Source organism: Mytilus trossulus, chromosome 7 (genome assembly GCF_036588685.1).
Source record: "Mytilus trossulus isolate FHL-02 chromosome 7, PNRI_Mtr1.1.1.hap1, whole genome shotgun sequence".
In the NCBI taxonomy this organism is placed as follows: Eukaryota; Metazoa; Mollusca; class Bivalvia; order Mytilida; family Mytilidae; genus Mytilus; species Mytilus trossulus.
The window spans coordinates 77,615,630-77,640,484 of NC_086379.1; the positions used below are offsets into that span (position 1 = coordinate 77,615,630).

Consider the following 24,855-nt stretch of genomic DNA (forward strand, 5'->3'; position numbering starts at 1 on the left):
AAACTGCTCCAAACTACAAAAAGGTTTCGGGTGCCATTGTGACCTTTTCCCTCAGTTTTAGTTTGTAACTCATCTTTGTTTTTTCTCTATCGATTTATCAATTTTGAACAGCGGTATTTTACTGTTGCTTTTATTTTTCGATTGCTGTTCGGAACAGACTTCTCCAAAATTGCAAAATTAGGGAGACTGTTAATGTAACTATCTCTCTTAAGCAATTCGTCTCCTTAATTTGATCGAGTAAAATAAACGTCAGTCAATTCTGGTCTAACTTTGGGAAGGGAATGGCATTGTACTACTGCTACCTTTTGAAAAGGGCAAGAAAACAGTTTAATAATTAGAGGCCAACATAATTCAACAAAATTAAAACAAACAATCAATCTTCACATGTTTAATAAAACAAACTAATTTCAAAATGTAAAAAATCATAACAACGGATTCAACAATGAAAATAACAATAATGTAGGTACCCTATAAAATGCCAGCTAGAAATATTGAGATAAAGTATAACAAATAAAAATAACAAGTGAGAAATATTGCAAAAAAAAAATTATTATAATTTATACATTAAAATTAAAAAGGATACTCGATATTGCACTAGAGAATTATTGAACTCCAAATTCTAGCAAATGTAGAAAAAGAGAAGACCTCATTGACATATTCAGAATGAAACTGTACGATATAAATGAAATATTTATTTATAGAATCAATTATTATGAAAACGATGTTTGATATGTGTGAATAATTTCAATTCTTCTTATGGAACGTTTCATCTATTGTAATAATGGCAAGAAAAGGCATAAGTTTACATGAAAGATTCCTTATTCAATTACTGTTCTCCTTTCCTTGGCTTGGTCGGAAACAGATACGTAATCAGATGGTCCCCTTCTCTCTCAAGTGGAATACTCTGTTTATGCTCATACCCACTAAAATATGTTCTCTTTAGTCAAGACACAAAGTATTTTTTAATCGATAAGTATCTTTATTCGTTGCTTTTAACCAATCCTGCATCTTTAGCCATACTATAGAACATACTTTCACAGTTATCTAACAAGTTTGATGGTGTGTCAAATTCACTTATATTTCCAGCATCAAGGACCATTATTCTGAAGAGAAAAAAAATGATATTATATTTGGTTGTAACTATTATAAAGATGTCATCTCTCAAGTGACTTATATTTCTCTAAACGTCAGATTCAATAATGACCACCTTTCACATTTTTTTCAGCAATAAATTAAATAATACACCTCATTAAACCTTAGAAAATTATTCCGGTTCTTAATACTTTTTGGAATTTTGGGTCCTCAATGCTCTTCAACTTTGTATTTGTTTGGCTTTTTAACTATTTTGATCTGAGCGTCACTGATGAGTCTTATGCAGACGAAACGCGCGTCTGGCGTATAAAATTATAATCCTGGTACTTTTGATAACTTAATTACTAACGAGATATGTTGGTCCTTCATTAATAACTAACAAAATGTGTTAGGTTTGGTATTGAGACAAATATTCATCTTAAAAATAGTCTAAATGACGTGTATTTAATATACGACAAGACACCAATTCAGCAAAACATAAATTGTATAGTCAATAATGATAGACCCCAACATGTAAAACGATATCGTTAAGCCGTGTGGAATATATAACATGTAGCCACGTCTAGTCGAAAATGTCTTAAATAAGATGGTTGTCCCGATTACTGCATGTTAAATGTCTACTGGTAATTTAATGCCAACAGTACTGCAAGGTAGTAGCTCTGTCCCTAGATTTTAAAGAAACGTCCACATAATCATTCACACCAGTAAATCTTGCATGCAGAAAAAACCTATAATTCAACTGTTAATTCGTTCTTATCCTTCATATACATGCAATACGTGGTATTGTATATTGATCGAGCAATTTGGTTTATTAAATCAAATTGTCGTAGTTTTAAGTCATTTTTCCTTTGTTTTATGTATTGAGTTAGATAAATGATTACAATATCTTAACACGTATTGTGCTCATCAATTATCAATTATTACCTTGTGTAGTCCATGATTGTGTTGAGTCTGTGTGCTATTGTAAGGATGGTACAATCTGAAAACTCTGTTCTAATGGTATTCTGTATTAACTCGTCTGTTTCTAAATCTACAGCTGCTGTAGCTTCGTCTAACACCAATATTTTAGTCTTCCTTAACAGCGCTCTGGCAAGACACATGAGCTGTCTTTGTCCAACACTGAAAACAAATTCGAACTTAGTTATACGATATTTTTTTTTAAATAATTGAATTAGAAAGAAGATATTATTTCATTTTGGTTTTATGTATGTTTTTCATGTTCCGTTAGTGAATATGATAATGTTAATGAACTAATCAGTTTTTCATTAAAACGTTCATAATCTATTTGACTTTTAGAATTTCCATCTAACAATACTGTACATATCGTGTTCAAATATGATTTCAACCTTTAAAGCCTTTTGATATCTGATGTACGATTTATTTTCATCCAAAATTCACATTTAAACAAAATGTTGATGGTTTGTGTTAGAATAATTACCTAAAATTGTCTCCTCCTTCAGAACACTTATGGTCTAATCCTTCCTCCAAACCACCAACAAACTTCTTTAGATGAGCATGTTCTAAAGCCTTACATATCTCGTCGTTACTGTACTCCTCAAATGGATCTAAATTCATTCTCATGGTCCCAGAAAACAAGACAGGATCCTACAAGAAAAATAATTTGAATTTGAATGAAAAATATTGTTGCCTAAAACCGATTAATTAAACTTTAAATATTTATAGCTTGTATTGTTATTTTAACTCTTTGGTTTTCTTTAAAATGTGATAGGATTTTTTTAACCATGTTTTCTAACATTCTACTTTCATTTGAATCTATTTACTGCCAAAACAATTAGCTGTTTTACTGAACCAAACTTTACCAAAGAAGGTTTGAATATGTACCTGTGGTATGATAGTAATTTTAGATCTCAAATCATGAAGACCGATAGTTGATATATCAATTCCATCAATGATTATCTTCCCTTTAGCTTTCTCAAGGATTCTAAACAAAGCCATGGTTAAGGATGACTTCCCTGCTCCAGTTCTGCCAACTATACCAATCTATAAAAAAAACATATAAATACATAAGAATACTTTATAATATTTATTAATTTTCTGGTATAATATTGTATATGAATTATGTAAAGAATCTCCATAAAACAAAATCATTTAGCTATTGACTAGAGACATATTGATGAACACATGTAGATTTGTCTCTGATGCATGACTTTTTATTATTAATTGGTTTTGGCTTTTAACTAGCTGTCAGTAACTGCGAGTACTCTCAAATCGTATTTTCTTGTTAATTCGACCTGTTGATACTGTTTATAATGCTTTTTTGTTATTTTTTATTTATATGGATCTTGTCTGTACACCAGCTTTGGTTATTTGTAATATCTTCAATTTTTCACTTATTCTTACAACATTTGAATAAACTTCAAGATAATAAAAAAACGGTTTTTGATTGGTTAAATATTTCTCAGTGATGTCCTGTGTTTGAATTTGTTTGTTAGCTTTTTGGTCATGAATGTTTGTCTCTAATATTTAATTAACTGCGCATTTGTATTCAGATATCGCAGATCAAATTTATTCGTTCATTGTGTAATCATACGTTTTTTGATTGAGTTAAATCTGCCAATTGATATTTTATCGTATGTTTTTCTATGTTGTGATGTTATGCTATTGTTTCAGAAAAAGGGAGAAGGTTTGGATCCATTAAAACGTTTAATCCCGCTACAAATGTTTGCACCTGTCCTAAGTCAGGAATCTGATGTACAGTAGTTGTCGTTTGTTTATGTAGTATATACGTGTTTCTCGTTTCTCGTTTTGTTCACCGAGGACATACTACGAGTGAGAAAACACGTTTACAAATAAAAGTTTCAGATAATGCAGCTATTGAAAATATAATGTATAAAGCTTTCCTTTCCTTAAAATAAGACATTGTATATAACAAACTTTTCAAAAGATATATAAGAATCTGTCTTAATATAAGTAAAACCTACCTCTAAAGCATATGTTATAACAAGTCCTACTATTCCTATAAGAATCTGTCTTTAGTGAATCCTACCTCTAAAGCATATGTAATGACAAGTCCTACTATTCCAATAAGAATCTGTCTTTAGTGAATCCTACCTCTAAAGCATATGTAATGACAAGTCCTACTATTCCAATAAGAATCTGTCTTTAGTGAAACCTACCTCTAAAGCATATGTAATGACAAGTCCTACTATTCCTATAAGAATCTGTCTTTAGTGAAACCTACCTCTAAAGCATATGTAATGACAAGTCCTACTATTCCTATAAGAATCTGTCTTTAGTGAATCCTACCTCTAAAGCATATGTAATGACAAGTCCTACTATTCCTATAAGAATCTGTCTTTAGTGAATCCTACCTCTAAAGCATATGTAATGACAAGTCCTACTATTCCTATAATAATCTGTCTTTAGTGAAACCTACCTCTAAAGCATATGTAATGACAAGTCCTACTATTCCTATAAGAATCTGTCTTAAGTGATACCTACCTCTAAAGCATATATAATGACAAGTCCTACTATTCCTATAAGAATCTGTCTTAAGTGAATCCTACCTCTAAAGCATATGTAATGACAAGTCCTACTATTCCTATAAGAATCTGTCTTTAGTGAATCCTACCTCTAAAGCATATATAATGACAAGTCCTACTATTCCTATAAGAATCTGTCTTTAGTGAATCCTACCTCTAAAGCATATGTAATAACAAGTCCTACTATTCCTATAAGAATCTGTCTTTAGTGAATCCTACCTCAAAAGCATATGTAATAACAAGTCCTACTATTCCTATAAGAATCTGTCTTTAGTGAAACCTACCTCTAATGCATATGTAATAACAAGTCCTACTATTCCTATAAGAATCTGTCTTTAGTGAAACCTACCTCTAAAGCATATGTAATAACAAGTCCTACTATTCCTGCAGACAGTGTAGCTTTCCCAAGCACAGCAAATATACACACAAACAATAAAATAAGTGCTCCCATGAACTGAAGTCGAATCGATAGCCATCTATAAAAAGTAAAGTAATATTTAAGAAATATGTTTGTAGATGACTAGTCACAAGAAGTCAATTTATTTAATGTTTGATAAATTCCTCTACCATTTCCTTTAGAGTTTTGATGGTTGTTGGTTTTTGTTGATATAAATATAGAGTATCTGTAATATGTACGTGTTTCTCGTTTCTCGTGTTTTTTTTATATAGATTAGACCGTTGGTTTTCCCGTTTGAATGGTTTTACACTAGTAATTTTGGGGCCCTTTATAGCTTGTTGTTCGGTGTGAGCCAAGGCTCCGTGTTGAAGGCCGTATATTGACCTATATTGGTTTACTTTTAAAAAACAAATTGTTATTTGGATGGAGAGTTGTCTTATTGGCACTCACACCACATCTTCCTATATCTATCAAACACAATTGAAATATAAAAAAAGATTGTTAGGTCCTTACCCGCTTACAACTTCTGCGGAATTCTGAGCTGTTTTATGAGCATCAATACGTTCTGCTGATTCAGCAATAAATCTTCCTTGTTGGTTGTAGGCTCTGATCGTTGATGTTCCAGAAATAGTTTCAGCAAATTGGGAGTAAATAGGAGAACTTGCAGATGTCTCAAAACGTCTCAACTGTGTGGAAGTTACTGTATAGAATCTCTACAAAATTATGTTAAATAAACATGATAATTAATATCTTATAGTGTGTCTGTTTATATTGTTTTGTAACACCCCTACATCAAGTTAGGATGATGGTTGGTGCGTGTTAAAACGTTTAAACCCGTCATAAGCCCGGAACCTATTGTTCAGTGGTTGTCGTTTGTTTGTGTGGTTCATATGTGGATCTCGTTTTTTTTATATATAGATTAGATCCTTGGTTTTCTGGTTTGAATGGGTTTTACACTAGTCAAACGTTTGAAATATTTATAGCAACATCTCTCAAGGATAAAAAATAGTAGTTAATGATAATTTACCTGAAGTATGAAGTAAAGGATAGTTATTGGTAAAAGAACGCAGAGAAACTGTGGTGTTCCAAAACATATTATCACGGAATTACAGATGACTACAGCAGCGCTGATAATACAGTCTTTGAATTGGTAGATGATTTCGTTATCTATTCTGGCAACATCGTTAGAAAAGCGATTCACTATTCTGCCTACTGGTGTTGTATCGAAAAATGTCATTGGTGAACGTAGAATGTTCCTCAGAAGATTTTTATGAAGTTTTCTTGATGCATTCATTCTTGCAGTACTAACACCATATCCAACTAGTAGTAAAACGAAACCTGAAGAAAAAGTTACAAATCTATGTTAAAGCCGAATTTAATGTAAATTATTTTATAACATTATTAAAACATTAATATTCCAAAAAAGTTATCCTGTATGAGGAATTCTGAAAAGGAGCTTCGAAAAAAGGAGTATGGGTTATGGAAAAAATTAAATGAAACTATCATTACCTTGTAATGCTCCGATTCCAGCATAGACACCAAGACGCATATTTCTCTGTGTTGTATCAACAGTCCCATTGATATGCGTTGTATTGTCACTCGTCCATTGGCTAATCCACACATCAGAAGACCGACTTAGTATTTCAAATGCTATATTGAATATAACGATAAAAACACTAAGTGGAACACCTATGGCACTCATGTAGAACGACATCACTGCACTTCTAGCCTGAAAATCGTTAAAAAATGATATATATTTGCTTTCGTTAGTTTATAGATATAAACATTGATTGCGTATAAACTGATTTCTATATTTAATTCTCATCGGAAAGAAAACAAACTAACTGGAATATTTTAGAAAAAGAAGGGAGGGATCAGTTACCAAAAAGGACAACACTTTGTTCAGAACAGATGAAAGATTATTTACAGGAAATGAGTAATCGATATACTTTTATATTCACACTATCATTTTGAAATGTGTGCGTTATCAATACAACCAATATGTATATGTTAATGATTCCTTGTATGTATTCACATCACAATAAAACCAAATATTTTTACCTTTCCTGATTCATTGGATTCCTCATCAATAATCGTATCCACGGTTTTATTATTTGTTTCTTTAATGTCATCCTTTGTTTTCACAGTGTTGGAATTTTCATCTTTTGTTTCAGATAAACCAGAAGTTTCGTCCGTCTCTGATAGTGTTTCTTCCTTGTCACTTCCTTTGTTAATCATATAATTGTCAAGAAACTCGGCAAATGCTCCTTTATGGTCAATCAATTCTTTAAATGTTCCCATTTCTCCGATTTTACCATCTACCATTGTTATGATCATGTCTGTCTTGGGCAAAAAACTAACACCATTTGTTACCAAAATTCTTGTCTGCAAAACATTAAAATAAAAAACCGATAATATAAACAAAACACTTTTTGTTTCTGTTCTTTTTATTTTATTTCAAAGATTCACTTTATGTGATAAGTTGAATGTTCTATTCGTTATTGCTTGGATGTGCATTGTCTGAAATCTATATTAACTCTTAGTCCTTTAGATATATACTACAGACATTTTTATTTTACTTAAGTTGATTGGTTAAGTTTATTTGAAAAAAGGGATCGCATAAGAATAACAGAGCAGATTCCTTATTCGAAACAAAGAATAAAAAATAAAATCGCCAAAAATAAAACTAAAGGTACATTAGATTGTAAACATCTCTCAGCACTAGAGTAATTATATAAAACGTATAATTACCTTCTTTCCTAGTTTTCCTTTCTTGTCAAGTACTTCATCAAATATATGTTTGCCAACGTGAGCATCTACAGCACTAAGGGGGTCATCAAGAAGATAAATATCTGCATCCTGATACAATGCCCGGGCTAAACTTACTCTCTGTTTTTGTCCACCACTTAGATTAATGCCCTAAAAATAGAACAAAACCATATGATATATACTATATGTTATAATACATATTATTCTAATATATAAAGAAGTAATTGTTTTCAATTTGTTAAAAATGTGTTTTTGTATTACATTGTATTACATTATTTTGTCTTTCAATAATAATGAAATTGATAGTTTTATTTAACATTTTGATCGGAAACATACGCGGTTTTCATTGAATATGCACTCCAGATTCAAGTGTTCTTTTGAAAATCAACAATTACAATATACAAGTTATACGAACCTTTTCGCCTATTTCTGTCTGATCACCACCAGATAACATATCCAAATCAGTACGAAGTGCTGTAGCATTAATGATATCGTTGTATTCACTTTTATTCATGCCTTTTCCAAACAAAATGTTGTTCTGTAGTGTTGCGTTTCTTATCCAGGCTTGTTGAGAAACATAAGCCACTGTTCCCTATGATAAGAAATAAATTGTTAGAAGGAAATAAACACGGTAAAGGTTGCAAGCATAAAGAATGAATGTACAATCTTTGAAAAAAAAATTAATAAATCATTATGAAATAAATTTTATCAGATTTTTCTTTAAAAGTTCACGGACTACGAATTAGAAATATTTAAATAACAAACCTTCAGATTGACTTTTCCAGACATTGATTCCATTTCTCCTAAAATAGCAGACAACATGGACGACTTTCCTGATCCTACAGACCCAACAATGGCAACAAACGATCCTTCGGGTATGTGGACATTGATACTGAAAATCAAAACATACGAACATTATAATGTATGAACGAAAACCAGTAAGGTCTCTAGTGAAGAGCAAGGCTTGTATGTATAAATGTGATTGCATTTTTTCTTAATCAGATGTAGCGACATAAAGTTTTTTAAATTCTTTTAAAATATCTGAATTTAAAACAAATAATCTTACTTATTATATTTCATAAATATTTGCACTGCAGTGTTAAATACAAGAAAATATGATTATTTTAATTTGTCGATACTTGTATTTTCAGTACTATTTAGCAACGAAGTGTCGCTTCTTACACAAACATGTGCAAATTAATTGAACATTTACAACTTACTCTTTTAACATAAAGTCATCTTCTTTATTCCATGCAAATGTACCACTGTCAACTGTGACTGCATTTTCTACAGGGATAATATAACATTTTTATTAATTGTCTTGATTAACGAATTTCAATATTGTGTTTTTATTTCATTTCAGATATTAAAAGGAATTGGAACAATAAACAAGTAGATTATCAAAAACAGAAAAGAAGTTCATTGATATAAATGAAAGATGCGAGGGGAATTCAAAAAACAATGTTGAGATTACACATGAAATTAAACCTTTTAATCTATTTTCATACGTATATAAATGTAGATGAATTAAACTATTATATTTCATAATAATCTTACTATTGTCAAAGTTTCTTGTCACAGCTTCTTCATTTAGTTCTTCCTTGTTCAAAAATGTTTGGATTCTTTTCAATGCAACATTGGCCTAAAATTAATAACGTTCTATGTTTAATATAACATTTTCTAAGATTCCTTTATCTCTGAATTTAAAAAAAAAAAGGAAATTGTAATCTGAGTTCTCAAAACTTTGAAAAATCATATTCCTGCTTGTAAAACATAAAAGTCATTTTTGTTTTATTTATCATCCCAAATGGACTTGTCTATGTCATTATAAATTACGATATTACATTCTTATTTTCGACATTAGATTCGCACTAAGTGTATCCAAACTAAAATAACAAGTTCTTAAATTCAGTGTTTTGTACAATAACAATTTCTTAAATTCAGTGTTTTGTACAATAACAATTTCAAAATTAGATGTTCATAGTAAGTAAATCTGACGGATTCATAGTCATCTTTAACAATACGTTATTTTCAAACTGTCCTGTGAATTGATATAAAGTAATTACCTGTACGTAGTGATTCACGATGTGAGGCAATGCATTCAAATTCCAACTAAGCATTCCAAATAATGACATCGCCACAAAAGCCTTTTCAGCAGTCAGCACATTCTCAGGGTCGATCAAAACAAACATGGCAAATGTCCCCAATGAAACCTAATAAAATTCAGAAAAAAATCAATTTAAAGGTCATCTGCGTTACGGTTATTGAAAATTACTTTCAACACTAATCTTAAAAAATTGACAAACATTTCTAAATATCTTTTGAATTATTTTTCAATTTTTTTCCAAATTGAACGTGGAGCTTACCAAAAACGGCGTCAAGCACCATGCCAAATGCATACAGGTACCAACAAGTGCTTGGTTTCTGATGACACCCATTTCTTTGTCACGGATGGTTGATATTTGTTTCTCAAACGAATCTTCCCAGGCATAAAGTTTCAAAACCTACAAAAACAAAATCAAGCAATGAACCGCAGTTACAAGTGTAGACAGTCAATAGTTTTATCTCTGGTTAGTTCAATATGATCATAATTAAAAAAAAGCAACCTTTATCTAAGCCTTTCAATTTTGTTTATTAAATAAAATTTCATATATTGTACTTGTAGGTCGAATGCATGCCGAAATAAAAAAAAAGAAAACTCACCTTAATGCCATTCAAAACTTCATTCATCATTTTAACTCTGTTGTCTTTCAAATCCATAACCTCTAACTGAAAAAGATTTAACATAGTTCAAAATTATTAAGTTAATCATTCGGATATTAGGGTTTTTTTTGTCTTTGTAATCCACCCAAAATGAGTAACACTTTATTAAAATTCATTTAAATTGAACTTATATCATGAGACAAAAATACATTGTTGATTAATAATAAAAGAAGATGTTAAAAACTATTTGACTTACATGCAAATCTTTTCCTTTTTTAACCAAATATGAGTTGAATGGAATGAGAACAATCACGATTCCAAGTCCTATAAATGCTGAGACTCCAAGTGTCTGCCAAAGTAAGAACAACGTGGAACAGAACATAAACGGTATAGTCCAGAGGTAATTTATATTATGGAAACAAGTTGAAATTCTACCAGCATCTACAGACAGTAAGTTGACTATCTCTCCTGATGTTGAAGACTTCTTTGCTGAGTTGGAAAGTCTAAGGGTCTAAAAAAAGAAAACGGATTGAAGAATATTTTGTTATGTGCATTACAGCAATCAAAAGATAACTTAATTCCTTTCACTTAAAACCGTTCCCATATTATCGTTTTAACCTTGAATATCAATAAAAAAAATTAGTCATTTAAATATGGCTTTGTTCCCTATAAATGACATTTAGTAAATTTACCTTTTTGTAAATGACTGATGAAATTGCTATCCACATACGCCTTTCACCGCTACAATTTCTTAGTCCTTGTTGAGTTTCAAAAATGGTTTTGCCAATGGTAAGTCCAAACATCAATATAGCGTACATGTATCCTTCCCACATGACATTGGTATGATCTTCAGTAAACTGGATTAATGATCTGCAAAATGCATAAAAAAATTGAAATATAGATTAGATGATATGTAATTTGGTGACTAACCGTAAATAAAATTTAACAAAAGATATGTGCTTTACAGATTTATACAGAGGTTTATATTACTGGTATGTGAAAATAAACATTATAGCTAATAACAGCTACTGAAAAGATTCACAGTTGATTAAAAGTTTACAAGTTTTAGAGACAATTAATGTAAAAGTAATTAGGAAATAAGTTTTGTCTATCTCTCATACATACCTGAGGACAAAAGGAGTCAGCAATCCAAAAATACTTGATAGTAAATTAAGCATAGCAGCACCTAGTACATATGGTCCAAACGCCTTTAATAAACATTTAACAAGTCGTGGCTGATGTTTTAATTCTTCGTTGACTTTGTCTGTCTTCTTTGTTGTTGTAGGAACACAACTTCTACAAAATCAATGAAAAACATTTATTGGGAAATAAGATTTCATGCATCAGAACTGCCTATTAATAACTTATTGTCGATTCATAACAATTTAAATCTAACGAGCTGATGCGAAAAATATTCACTACTTTTTAAACTAGTAATTTCTCAAAGGTTTTCTAAGGGAAAGGGGATAAACAACGCACCTTTTGATATTATCAACTTCCTGATTCCAGTATTTTTCAAATCTTGGTACAACACATGGTGACGTATCCTCTTCACTCAATGGAAATAAATCTGTTTTGTCTAATTTTTGTCTGTATCCTTTCTTAACAAGTCTGTAAGTAAAAACAATTGTTTGATAAATTACTTCTCAAAAATAAACTTCATGCATATACAGTGCGATAACATTAACAATTATGTTTACAACTTCTTTTGTTTTTTACCATATAGTATAAGATCTATGATTCTAATTCACAAGCCATACAAAAAACGCACTATACCCGAATTCTATATACAAATTCTGAGAGCCAAAATCTCGTGCTCTTATAATTGTCGAATATTTTACAAAATCACAAAAATAATCAAAACACATCCATGTACTTTTCTGAACTTCTGATATATTTTAAATAATTTTATGTACTTCAAACAAGCTAATTTAGTTTAAATGTACTTACTTTGTGCAATATCCATAAGTAAGCTTGGAAAATAAAGATTCGCTGCTCACTAATGTCGATTCCTATAAAATAAATAAAAAGTACATCAAAATACTTGTTGTAAACGATATTACATGATTGTTACATAAATTAAGAAATATATACACTAGATAGAATTGTGATTTTTTTCGTTTTATACAATATTTTTCGAGAATAAATAAAAAGGTAATTCAAGTATAAAGAATATTAGTACTCGCCATGGAAATTTAAAAATATTTAAGAAGAATTTATTTTCAGCTTACCTCTTCTAATTTGGATTTCTGTTCTTTCGTTGTCGAACGATGAAGGTGTGTTTGCGTCAGTATAGTCAGTACCAATAGCACATACAATGCAAATAAAATGCAATTCATTGTTCCATTTGTGATGTATTTCTGAAAATATAATTTTATATTAAAATCATTTTTATCATATTTCTGAATAGACCAAAACTAATGTTTCTTTCTGACCAAGAATATATTGCAAGTTATGATTAAAAATGACCTTGTGTTTTATTGGGTAAATCATTTTTTTTAAGAAAACTATCACGTGACATTGTGAAATATTATCAACCTACCATCTCGAGTTCAACAATAAGTGATGTAAAGGTTCCAATAACGGCGCCATTTTCTCCAATCATTTCCTGGATGTTCTTCATCAGATAACATGTTGTTAGAAGAGCGATCAGTCCTGTGAGGATCTGAAAACGGAATAAAAAAAAAATCGTTTAAGCATATGTGTATATTTTATCTTTTTTTAAAAACTGTTTCAGAATTTCTTAACATTTTCAAACGTTTCTTTCTTTTTGAGCATCTTATAAGAACTGTTTTCATACCATTTGGGTTGCATTCAACATTTGTGATAGATCATATTAAAAACCGTGTAGGAAGAGTTGAAAAATTGTAGCATGATAAAATAGAATAAAAACATGTACGGATAGTTTTGCTTGATTTTAATTACAAAACAAAGACTTACAATTCTAAAATTGACTAATCTTTTAGAACATTTGTGGTCCTTCTTTCTACTTGTAATCTGGAAAAGGCATAAAGGAACACCCATCAACAGAACTGCCCACGAATTCAACTGGCATGTCGTCTTTTGTAAATTCTCTGTCAGTTCTATATGCGTCGTATTTATATTCTCCTGTAACGCCTGAATGGTAAATGCATATTTTTTAAATGATAAAAACGATATAGTGAATAAATAATGTGCATAACATAGAAAAATACCGCAAATTTTATCACCTCAAAGCAGTTTTAATTCATGGATTAGTTTTAATGTCCAACAATTGTTCAGATGTAAGCAATAGTATATGATGTGCCACATTAAAAAAAAATCCATCCAAAACACAAGTTAACGGAAATTTAAAAAAAATAATAGAAGAAAGATAAACTATTTCTTCAATATAAATTTAGACAAATCTGATGATTTGATTATCTTAAATTTTAACAGTTTGAAGTATTTGTTGCATTCGTTCCCGATTTACCCGTAAACCCACCAGAAATGATCTGTCACAATATATTGAGTCTTCCATGGTAAGATGTTATATCTATATTGCTAATTTGGTATATGCCATGGCTAGACTGTATCAGCTTTTATATAGACTGAGAATTACTACAATAGAAATTCAAAATAAACCATAAATTCCCCTTTTCCAACCGACTGACCATGTGGGGGATACTTAAATATATACGCGGCTATTTAAATTGATCTGTTTACATTGGTGACCCCGTTCATACCATTTAATTTCATCGATCATTTGCGAAGTATAATATGGATTCTCCATATATTAATAGACTATGCTTACATTTTGAACTTTACAATAATCTTATTGTTGAGTTATGTCTGTGTGACGTCAGTAACATGGAATGGAATTAGAGAGAATACCCGTTAAATTATAATTTGGTTCAATGGGGACTGATTTCGTTAATATTTTAAATCCACATGGTCAACAAAGGCATTTGCTTACTTTAAACATTTGTATTCGTTACATTTAAATGTTATTCTTGTATGATTCAATGGTAATGTTAAATGAATAATTTCTTTTGAAATAATGATTTTACTGACTAGCCGTAAGATTCTAAAAAAAGGTGACTATAAACGTCTGTTGGGTGATAGCATCCAGCGAGTGCTTTAAAAACTGCATCATAGACGCGCAGACGCAATTCTCGTCTTATATTAATGAGACTCATCAGGGACGCTCGAATAAAAAATAGTAAGACGACACAGTCAGCAATGAAACTGAAGAGCATTGAAATTTATTGCCGTTGATATTAAAAAAAAACAACAACACAATTGAAAGATATATAGAAATTGGGAACACATTTTGCAGTTATGGTAACACGATACCGAATGTCATATCTTCCAATTTTCACAATTTTTAGCACACTGGTACTTTGATTACATTGGAATATGAAATATAAAATAGGAGTTACCAATTATTTGTTGTTATAATTTTAATAAGAAAACGTCAATTTTAGCGACATATTCACTTAGATATATAAAGAAATGCCTTTTTTAAACTTATTTTTTTTAAACTTTTTTCAAAAGATATCTATATTTTTACGGAGAAAGACTAACAACTAACAAAAAATCCAGGACTGTTCATTGAATCCATTTATGTTAGAAAAAGATATGTCACAATCTTTGGGTTTTCTTTCAGATACATTAGTTCAAAGTTGACAAATACGCTTATAATTTTACAGAAAACATGTAACGTTGCTGAACACAGAATAACGCTATTTTAGTCAGGGGACTAATGCAAATGGATCTGAATGACGCTTGCTATTTTATTTTCATCTATCTTGTCGTAAATGTCTTAATAATTCAATATAACATTCGATGGGTTTAGTTTAATTTCGTCATAACTTGGTGCACTTTTAGCTTTTTAAAACTAAATCATCAATTTTTCATCCTACCAGAATAAACAATTTGTGTCACCAATGTATCCATGACTGCTTAAAATAAAAAGCTTTGAAAATTGGATTTTTGAAACAGTGATGTTTTTATGATAATTGATTGAATGATGATAACTATGTTATGCCAAGGGAACATAATAATGATGTTCTATTTTATAAATCATTTAATGACAACATATCTTATTGAATAAGAATTTCATAGTGGAATACTAATTGGGAAATACAACAAATGTAAGTTTTAAACGACCTCGACTGTCTATATAGCCATTGCACGGTAATCTCAAATGTATCAACGTAGGTAAGCTAACATCTACGTCCCTTTGTCTTTTGTGGTAAGTTGTCTCATTGGCAATCATAAAACATCTCCTTATTTCTTAATTGATTTTCTCCTGAAATGCAAGAAGTTTAAAGACTAATAAATAGTACTTGGAGGCTGAAACATGCTGTTACAGTTAACATCTGGCTATTGAGGGTAACATATGAGGTTACAATTTGACAGATTTAAAACTTGTCATACTTGTTAAATTCCTAATTCAAAGGACCAACAAAACTTTACTTTATCTACAAATTAGCAGTAAAAATTGCTCGTCCATCCTGCAGTTCTTTTTTTTTATATCATGAATTCGATTTCTTGATATAAAAAAAAGCGGGGTTTTTTATAACAGAAATTCGAATATTTGATATCAGAAAATATAATTTATTTTTTTGATATCAAGAAATAGATTTCATGATATTTAGAAATAGATTTTCCTAATATCAAAAAATGATTTTGTGATATCAAAACATCGAATTCCTGATATCAAAAAATAATTTTCTGATATCAGATAATAAGAAATTAATGAATGAATGAAGGCTACCTGTGTGAAATAATATTTCCGGTATACCAATTATTATGTGGAATAAAAAAGATACTTGCAGTCTCTAAAAAACGTCTCATAAAAAGACGAAATATTCGAATATACAAGAATTTTTTGTTTTTGTTTTGTTGTAATGAGCTGTCAGTAACTGAGAATGCTTTACATCTATATTTTTGTCTTTTGGATGCTGTTGCCCTACCACGTCCGGTCTGTGTTTTTGTTAGCTGTTTTGCTCTTTGTATTGATCTGATTAATAAAGACCTATTCTTGTTTTTATATATAAAAACATGAATGTGTCCAAAGTACACGGATGCCCTACTCGCACTATCATTTTCCATATTAAATGGACCATGAAAAAGAGTAAAATTTAATTGGCATTGAAGTTAGAAAGATCATACCATAGGGAACACATGTACAAGAATTATGGACATTTCAAGGCGAGATAACTCGTGTTAATTTTCTATTCTGGTTCCCAATTTGTTCTCATCGTCTGGTGACCAGTAGATAAGAAAAGATAACTCCCCTAAACAAACACCCCACCAATAGATGTCGATTTGCCATTAGGCATATTGCGTAATTAATGATATTAGCAATTACATGATAATTCCAGAAGCAATAGATTTTAAAAGGGATCCCCACTATGACTTTAAAAAACTCTAGGTCAGCCAAATAAAGGTTAATGATCCTTGATTTTAGAAGAAATATCCGAAGCAGATATCCATTATAAATTATCTGTTGATTTTGTAAATATGAACAAGGAGGTTCTATGATACAGACCATTCTCTTAAATTGTATTTCAAAAGTAACGGTGTAAAACAAAGTTGTGGAATAGAGAACTTGAAGCTGAAAAGTCTGATTTTGTCATTGAAATTTATAAAATTATTTGCTTAACTATGTATTTATTGTTAATTCTATATATATACTTTATTTAAGACAAATGTATCAACAAGTTTTGATTCTACATTTGCCAGAGGTAAAATTAAAGTATAGCGAGTTGGTTGAATTCTCTTATGAGACAAAACATGTTTCACCCTGTCGCATTTTTACGCCTGTCCCAAGTCGGGAGCTCCTTGTCTGTCTTTTTTGTTCTTGTGGGTTTTTTTTAATTTTAGTTCATTCAAGGATTTGTATAGTTCATTTATGTGTTTAATTTTTGGAGTTTAGTATGACGTCGATTTTTATTAATTCATTTACAAACATTCGAAACAGTCAACTAGACCCAACTCGAATAATTCAGTGCCCTCTATCCACTACTTCTCGAGGGTGTGACCGAAGTGATCGTAATATAACGACTGGATTATTCGGGTTAAACTAGACCTAACTAATTCAGCAGTGATAAACACAGAGTAGGAAATTTTCTTTATTCACAAGTTTAATAGAGAGAATCCCAGTGGCGGATCCAGGAATTTTCATAAGTGGGGGCCCACTTCTGACCTAAGAGGGGGCCCGCTCCAGTCACGTTTCAGTGATTCCCTATATAAGCAACCAAATTTTTTCCCAAAAAGGGGGGGGGGGTGGGCCGTGACCCCCTAAATCCGCCTCTGAATCCATAGGCATATTATAACCAAATATACACGGAACAGAAATTTAATACATTTTATGAACGGAGAACCAGTAATGACCGCAAATAAACAAATCCTGACACAAAATTGTTGTGATTTAGAAAAGATTGTAACCCTCCTGTGGGTTTATTGGTCAAGTATTTCCAACAACCGCTGTCAGTAAGCAAATAAACGGAAATAATTCAAAACAGAAACAAAATATCTAATAGCGCAAAACATTTGTCAATGAAGAATGTCGTGACACCCGAAAGTCAGCTGCTCGTTTAGTCCACTCCTTTTTTATTGTTTGTTTAATCAATTTTTTGAAAAATATTCGTTCATATTTTAACGTTTCTAAATTTATTTTCACTTAATAAAATACGTTTTGTTTATGTATAACCCTCTGTATATTCTTATGTGTAGAAATAAGAATGCCCTTATACAAAAGAATAGAGAACAACAAATATAAATAAGTATGGTTATATCGCCAGAATAAGAGTTATACAAGAAAGAAAAAATGAAATATGAAAAGAATATTTTCAAATATAAAACTTAAACAAAATAAAATGAAAAAAGAGGGGGGCACTCAATAAGAGCCTGTGCGTGAAATACTTTATTTTCAATATAATACTTCCATGATAAGATAAAATAGCAACATATGGTATTAATTTGGAATACAGCACTGGAAAGGATTTGTCGTGGCCCCATGGGACGCTTATATATAATGTAAATATTGACACATTTGTGTTTATATGGCAGTTAAGATCATGGAAGTACAAAATGTATTATATAATACTTCCATATTTAGATCGATTAATATGGAGCTTTTCTTAAAAACGATTTTCGATGTATTTTGTCATTTTCATTCATTGTTAATGTTTTGAATAACATTAAAATTTCACGTTGGCATCTATATTCTATTTCAATTTAATTTTTCAGATTATGTAACCATTTTTTTTCATCAATACAATCATTGTGTATTCAATTAATTGATAACAAATTAATGCTATTATTACTTGAAACTAAATAATTTTATTTAGACAAAGCCTTTTTTAGAACAAAAAAAAATCTGTTCTTTTCTCAAAGATGTCGACAGAACCACACTACTTAACTTTGAAGTACTTTAAAGACATCTTTGGTATAACAGAAATTTATTTATTGCTTAAAACCTAACTAGATATTTTAAATAATGGATGTAAAAAAAAAGGAAATTCACATCATAAAATGGAGAATTCAACTTATAACACCAACCACAATTCGTCTTTGAATACGGTCAATCCTAGTTGTCTGAATATATGTTGTATAACAAAAAAATATGAAGTTCCACTTTTAAAAGCATAGGGACACCAGTAAACATTATTTTAAAATGATGATTTTTATACCATTTGATAGGAAAACTTTTTGCCAATATTGTATTACGTATTAATTTAATTTACAATATAAAATGAATATGATTTTTTTAGTAGACATGTATACCTCGTATTTGCTATATATTCAACCAGAAGATGACCCAACGCTCAACACGACGAGGACACCAGTAAATTTCAAGATAAAGTGAATTTTATTACACCATTTTAAAGCTAGAAAAATGGTGCAATCTTTATAATTTGTTAATTTTATATGATATCTATAGTATAGGCATAGTATTCGTTTATCTAACTAGTGGTCGTAATTTCCCGTAGACAATAACGTTAAAAAATTTCAATGATAACTGCTCTCTGTGGGATAGTTGATAAGGCCATCCAGCTGAGCTGTCCGCAATTCTTGTGTATGAAAACTTTAACCTGAAGAGATCAAATGACACAGCAATTAACAACTATAGGTCATTATGTGGCCTTCAACTATGAGCAACGCCCATACCACAGACGCACATATTAAAGGCTATGAAATGAAAATGTTTAAAAAAAATCAAACGATAACACTAATGGCTTAATTTATGTAAAAAAAACGAATGAAAAGCAAATATGTTATAAATAAACAAACGACAACCACTGTCTTGGGACAAGCACATACATACAGAATGTGGAAGGGTAAAACATATTAGCAGGATCACAACATCCTTACAGTACAACAAAAGAAAGAACTATAAAAACAAATCAGTCGAAAAAGGCTGAACTAATAATATGGATACTATCCATCTAATGTATTAAGCCTTTTTCAACTGATTTTTTTATAGTTCGTTCTTCTGTTGTACTAAATAATACAAAAACAATAATTACACAGGGTTAACGTGACCGGGTACTTGTATATCCCAACAACAAAAAATAGTCAGAGAAAAACATGACCTTGCATGTACAATGCCAAGATATACAGGTTTATCGACAGATTGTAGATCCATGAATGTGTATATGTATTTAACAATAATATTCAGTTTGCTTTTAATTTACTGATAACAAATTCAATATTAATACCAATAAAGACATATATTGTTTGTTCTTACATTATGTTCTGATAAAACACCAGTGTCCCAGGCCGCCACAATCTTTATGTGTCTGTCCCACGTAAGAACTCTATAGATCAGTAATTATCGGTGGTTCATGTCTGTCATATTCGTTTTTCGCATATTTTTTGTTAAAAATTAGGCGGTTAGCTTTCTAAATCGTTTCATATTTTTCATGTCGGGACATTTTATAGCCGACCTTACTGTATTGGGGATTCTCATTGTTGAAGGCCGAACGATGGCCTATACTTTCTTACATCCACTTCATTGAAACTAGCTGCACAAATCTGTTTAAGAAGAAACCAATAATTGCTTATAAAAGAAACGGGAACGTAAACCTAATAATTAATTTGTGAGATACACAAACATAAAAAACATCTTATGACTAATGAAGCCGAAATCTGTGATATTCTTTCCTCACACAAGAACGAAACACTATATGTTAGGGCACGTGGGTGAGCTCGGGAGCTTTAACTGACATCATTGATACTTTTCTTATTTTCTGATATCAAAAAATCATTTTTTGATATCAGGATTTCTATTTTCTTATTTAAAAAAATATTTTCTGATATCGAAACATGATTTTCTGATATAAAAAAAAATCAAATTATTGATATCAAGATATAAATTTTTCAGATATCAAGAAATCGAATTTGTGATAATAAAAAGTGGATTTCTTGATATCAAAAAATTTTGAATTCCTGATATCAAGAAATATTTTTTGATATTAACAAATATTTTAGGATATAAAAAAATCAATTTCTGATATCAGGAATTAAATTTTTGATATTAAGAAATATTTTTTGTATAAGAAAATGACGAATAAATAGTAAAACGGCGCCTCATAAATCATCAGCCAGCATTTTTTTATAAGTATGATAAATAAATATATTTTAATCGTGAAAGCACAGTGTCGCCACCAACAACAAAACTAATTTGACCCACTAACTCTTTGACAAGGAAATGAATTTGACCAACTTCTTCGTGATTTGCATAAATTTAAATAGCGAGATGTATCCGAATAGAAGTATGGGAAAAATAACAGTACGTTTGTCATGTTTGTTTAGAATGTAAGCATAAAATAGATAAAAAAATAAAAGTATAGTTCGATTTTACCTGAAATGCCTAAAAGGAAATCATCCAAAATTATCCATAAAATTAAAAAAAATCACAAATATTATCTAAAATCGATTGATAAGAATCACGATTTAACACATCAGATGCTGATGATAAAAGGAAGTGACCACAACGCACCTACACATGAACTTAAGCTGACCCCGCAAGACCATTGACTAATATTAAAGAAAGATGTAATCCAATCATGTATTGGTCATAAGTGAAATTTCTCCACATGAGAAAACATGTTATCTATTTTCAACAATTTATCGTTTAATTTAGTAGGAAACTCTGACCTTTTGACCCGACTGGTAGATTTACAGTATAAATAGCTTACTCTTTAAATAAGTCTTAGTAATAACCAATTAAAAAAAACCCATATCTTCTCTGCTGTCTTAAATTACTGTCTGAACTTATTCTTTGAATAAAGAAAGTCTGTGGTGTATTTAAAACGTACAAAAATATGTTTGACTCGCACTATGTATGTACCTGTCCCAAAACAGGAGACTGTAATTTAGGTTTTTGGTTCTGAATGCTCTTCAACTTCGTACTTTATTTGGCATTTAAAACTTTTTGGGATTCGAGCGACACTGATGAGTCTTTAGCAGACGAAACGCGCGTCTGGCGTATATACTAAATTTAGTCCTGGTATCTATGATGAGTTTATTTAGCGAATATCATTCGTTGCGGTGTATCATATTTATTAAAATTGAAATTGGGAATGGAAATGGGAATGCACAACAACCCGACCATATGACAGACAACAGCATGTCATCAATTAGTCTTCAATGCAGCAAGAAATTCCATCATCCGGAGGTGTCCTTTAGCTGGCCCCTAAATAAATATATATACTAGTTCAGTAATAATGAACGCCATACTAAACTTCAAATCACTCCAAATTATACACAATAAACTAAAGTTAAAAATAATACACGACTAACAAAGGCCAGAGGCTCCTGACTTGGGACAGGCGCAAAATGCAGCGGGGTTAAACATGTATTGATCTCAACTTTCCCCTAGACTTCTAGCCAATGTAGAAAAGAAAACGCATAACAATACGCACATTAAAGTTCAAGAGAAGTCAGAGTCCGATGTAACAAAAGAAAGTAAACAAAATGACATTAACACATAAATAACTACAGACTACTAGCAATTAACTGACATGTCAGCTCCAGACTTCAATTACACCATAGATGTAATACCCATCTATGATTAAACTGATTGAATGATTATATCTTCATCATATGAATATCAGGTACAATCCCTCCGTTAGTGGTTTAGTATCACACAATGATAACCTATATTAGAAGAACACTTTTTTGTTGTTTTGTGCATAATTCAGGCTTTTAATTCTTCTTTTTTGAATGCTTTACATTTTGTTATGTCTGGACCTTTTATGGCTTGATTATTGTGGTATGGGTTTTGTTTATTGACGACGGACGTACGATGACCTATAGTTGCTTTAAAATTCATGGATTTTTTTACGTTGAATGCTCAAATCCGATATATGCTTACCTTGCATATGCTTGGACATTTTTCGGAACGTTTTGAAAAATGACATTTTGGTTCGAATTCCAGTTTTAATGACATTTACATTTTAACACGCAAATAACTGTAACAATAGCAACACTCTTGTGAAGATTTACTATGATCGGAGAAAAGTGACTGCATGGCTTTATAAATCAAAAAAATAAATCAGAAAATACTTGGAAAAAACTTATTCTGCAGACATGATCTCAAACACCGAAAAATGTCTCGAGATCTCAAATTCCCTCATATGTCTCGAGCTCTTAAACCTCGAAATATGTCTCGAGATCTCAAAACCCGAAAAATGTCTAGAGATCTCAAAACCCGAAATATGTCTCGAGATCTCAAAACCCGAAATATGTCTCGATATCTAAAACGTACTGTTTTCGTTACATTGTGTGCACAGAACTTAAATATGCTCTGTCTACTAAGACGGTAGCGAGATATGATTATGTGTCATTTAAATTGTCAATAATATCAATTCTTCCCTGAAAACCCTTTGTCGTCTCAAGATTCGGTGTCGGTTGTACCTCAAAGTATGTAGGTCAACGGCCATCTTTTATTTAACGATTGCTTTGCATCAGGTTTATACATGCCGACCCCATGAACCGTTTAAAACGTACATTTTTTACTTTTTTTTTTATGTTTTTAGCTCAAAAAAGGTCCAAATTTCTTTTGGACTCGCTCCGCTCGACAATTTTTCAAAACTTCGCCCCCTTTCAAAATTACTGGATCCGCCCCTGACAAGGGCTTACAGTTACAAAAAGGTAGTTGAAAACAAATAAACAGCTGAGCCATGAGCGCATGATACGCCCGACGTCTTTCTTGTGCGGAAGTTTTATGTAATAATCAAAAATAGTTTCTGAGAAATTTTAAGCAATAACCATATATTGTTTTTGAGACACGGCGGGACATGTGAAACCCCCAACCCTGGTTTTTTTTTACAAAAACTAAATATCAATAAAAGAAAATTTTGAAACAAAACCAAAAAGTATACAGATCTTTAGATTAATAAACTTTTAAGCAATAATCATAAATTATTTTTGAGATACGGCGCGACATGTAAAAAACACCTCCCCTGTTTAACAAAATACTCAATAACTCCAAAATAAAGTTTTAAATCATTACCAAAAAGTATACATATCTTTAGATTAATATTTCAAAGAAGTGTGTAAAGTTTCAAGCAATAATCATAAATTGTTTTTGAGATACGGCACAACATGTAACCCCCCTTTTTTTTTTTACAAAATACTCAATAACTCAAAAATGAAATTTTGAATCATCACCAAAAAGTATACAGATCTTTAGATTAATATAACAAAGACATGTGTAAAGTTTCAAGCAATAATCATAAATTGTTTTTGAGATACGGCACAACATGTAACCCCCCCCCCCCTTTTTTTACAAAATACTCAATAACTCAAAAATGAAATTTTGAATCATCACCAAAAAGTATACAGATCTTTAGATTAATATAACAAAGACATGTGTAAAGTTTTAAGCAATAATCATAAATCGTTTTTGAGATATGGTGTGACATGTAAAAAACCCTCCCCCTTTTTTTACAAAATACTCAATAAATCAAAAATTAAATTTTGAATCATCACCAAAAAGTATACAGATATTAAGATTAATATAACTAAGAAGTATTTAAAGTTTTAAGCCATAATCAAGAATCGTTTTTGAGATACGGTGCGACATGTGAAAAAAAACACCCCTGTTTTAGTTACAAAGTGCCGTAACTAAAAAGGTTTTAATCTTATTTTCACAAAAATGTATACAGATCATTTGACCATCATAAGAAACAACTATGTTAAGTTTCATGAAATTTGATAAGTCGTTCTCAAGTTACGGTGCGACATGTTTATTACTCGATTTATTTCACTTGACTGGGCGGAGTTTCACCAGTTAGCTCATAACAAACCAGTCCATCTATGAATTGGTGTTTTAGGATAAACTCATTAATGAAGTGTCCAGTTATTCATTTGTAAATTACTTTGAAAACACTGATAGGTGATTAGAAATCA

At 30.8% G+C, this 24,855-nt stretch overlaps 1 protein-coding gene across 3 annotated transcripts in view; it reads right to left on the bottom strand.

Moving 5' to 3' along the window:
- Positions 1–949: 949 nt before the first annotated feature.
- Positions 950–24,855, bottom strand: part of LOC134725883 (multidrug resistance-associated protein 1-like) — a 43,884-nt gene continuing 19,978 nt past the window's right edge. For all 3 annotated transcript variants that reach the window (XM_063590139.1, XM_063590140.1, XM_063590142.1), the window contains exons 26-28: positions 2,531–2,697; positions 2,017–2,211; positions 950–1,103 (exon numbers count right to left, since the gene is read on the bottom strand). In XM_063590139.1, the coding sequence (XP_063446209.1) occupies positions 980–1,103; positions 2,017–2,211; positions 2,531–2,697 (486 nt within the window). In that variant the 3' untranslated portion in view covers positions 950–979. The remainder of the gene's footprint in view (positions 1,104–2,016; positions 2,212–2,530; positions 2,698–24,855) is intronic.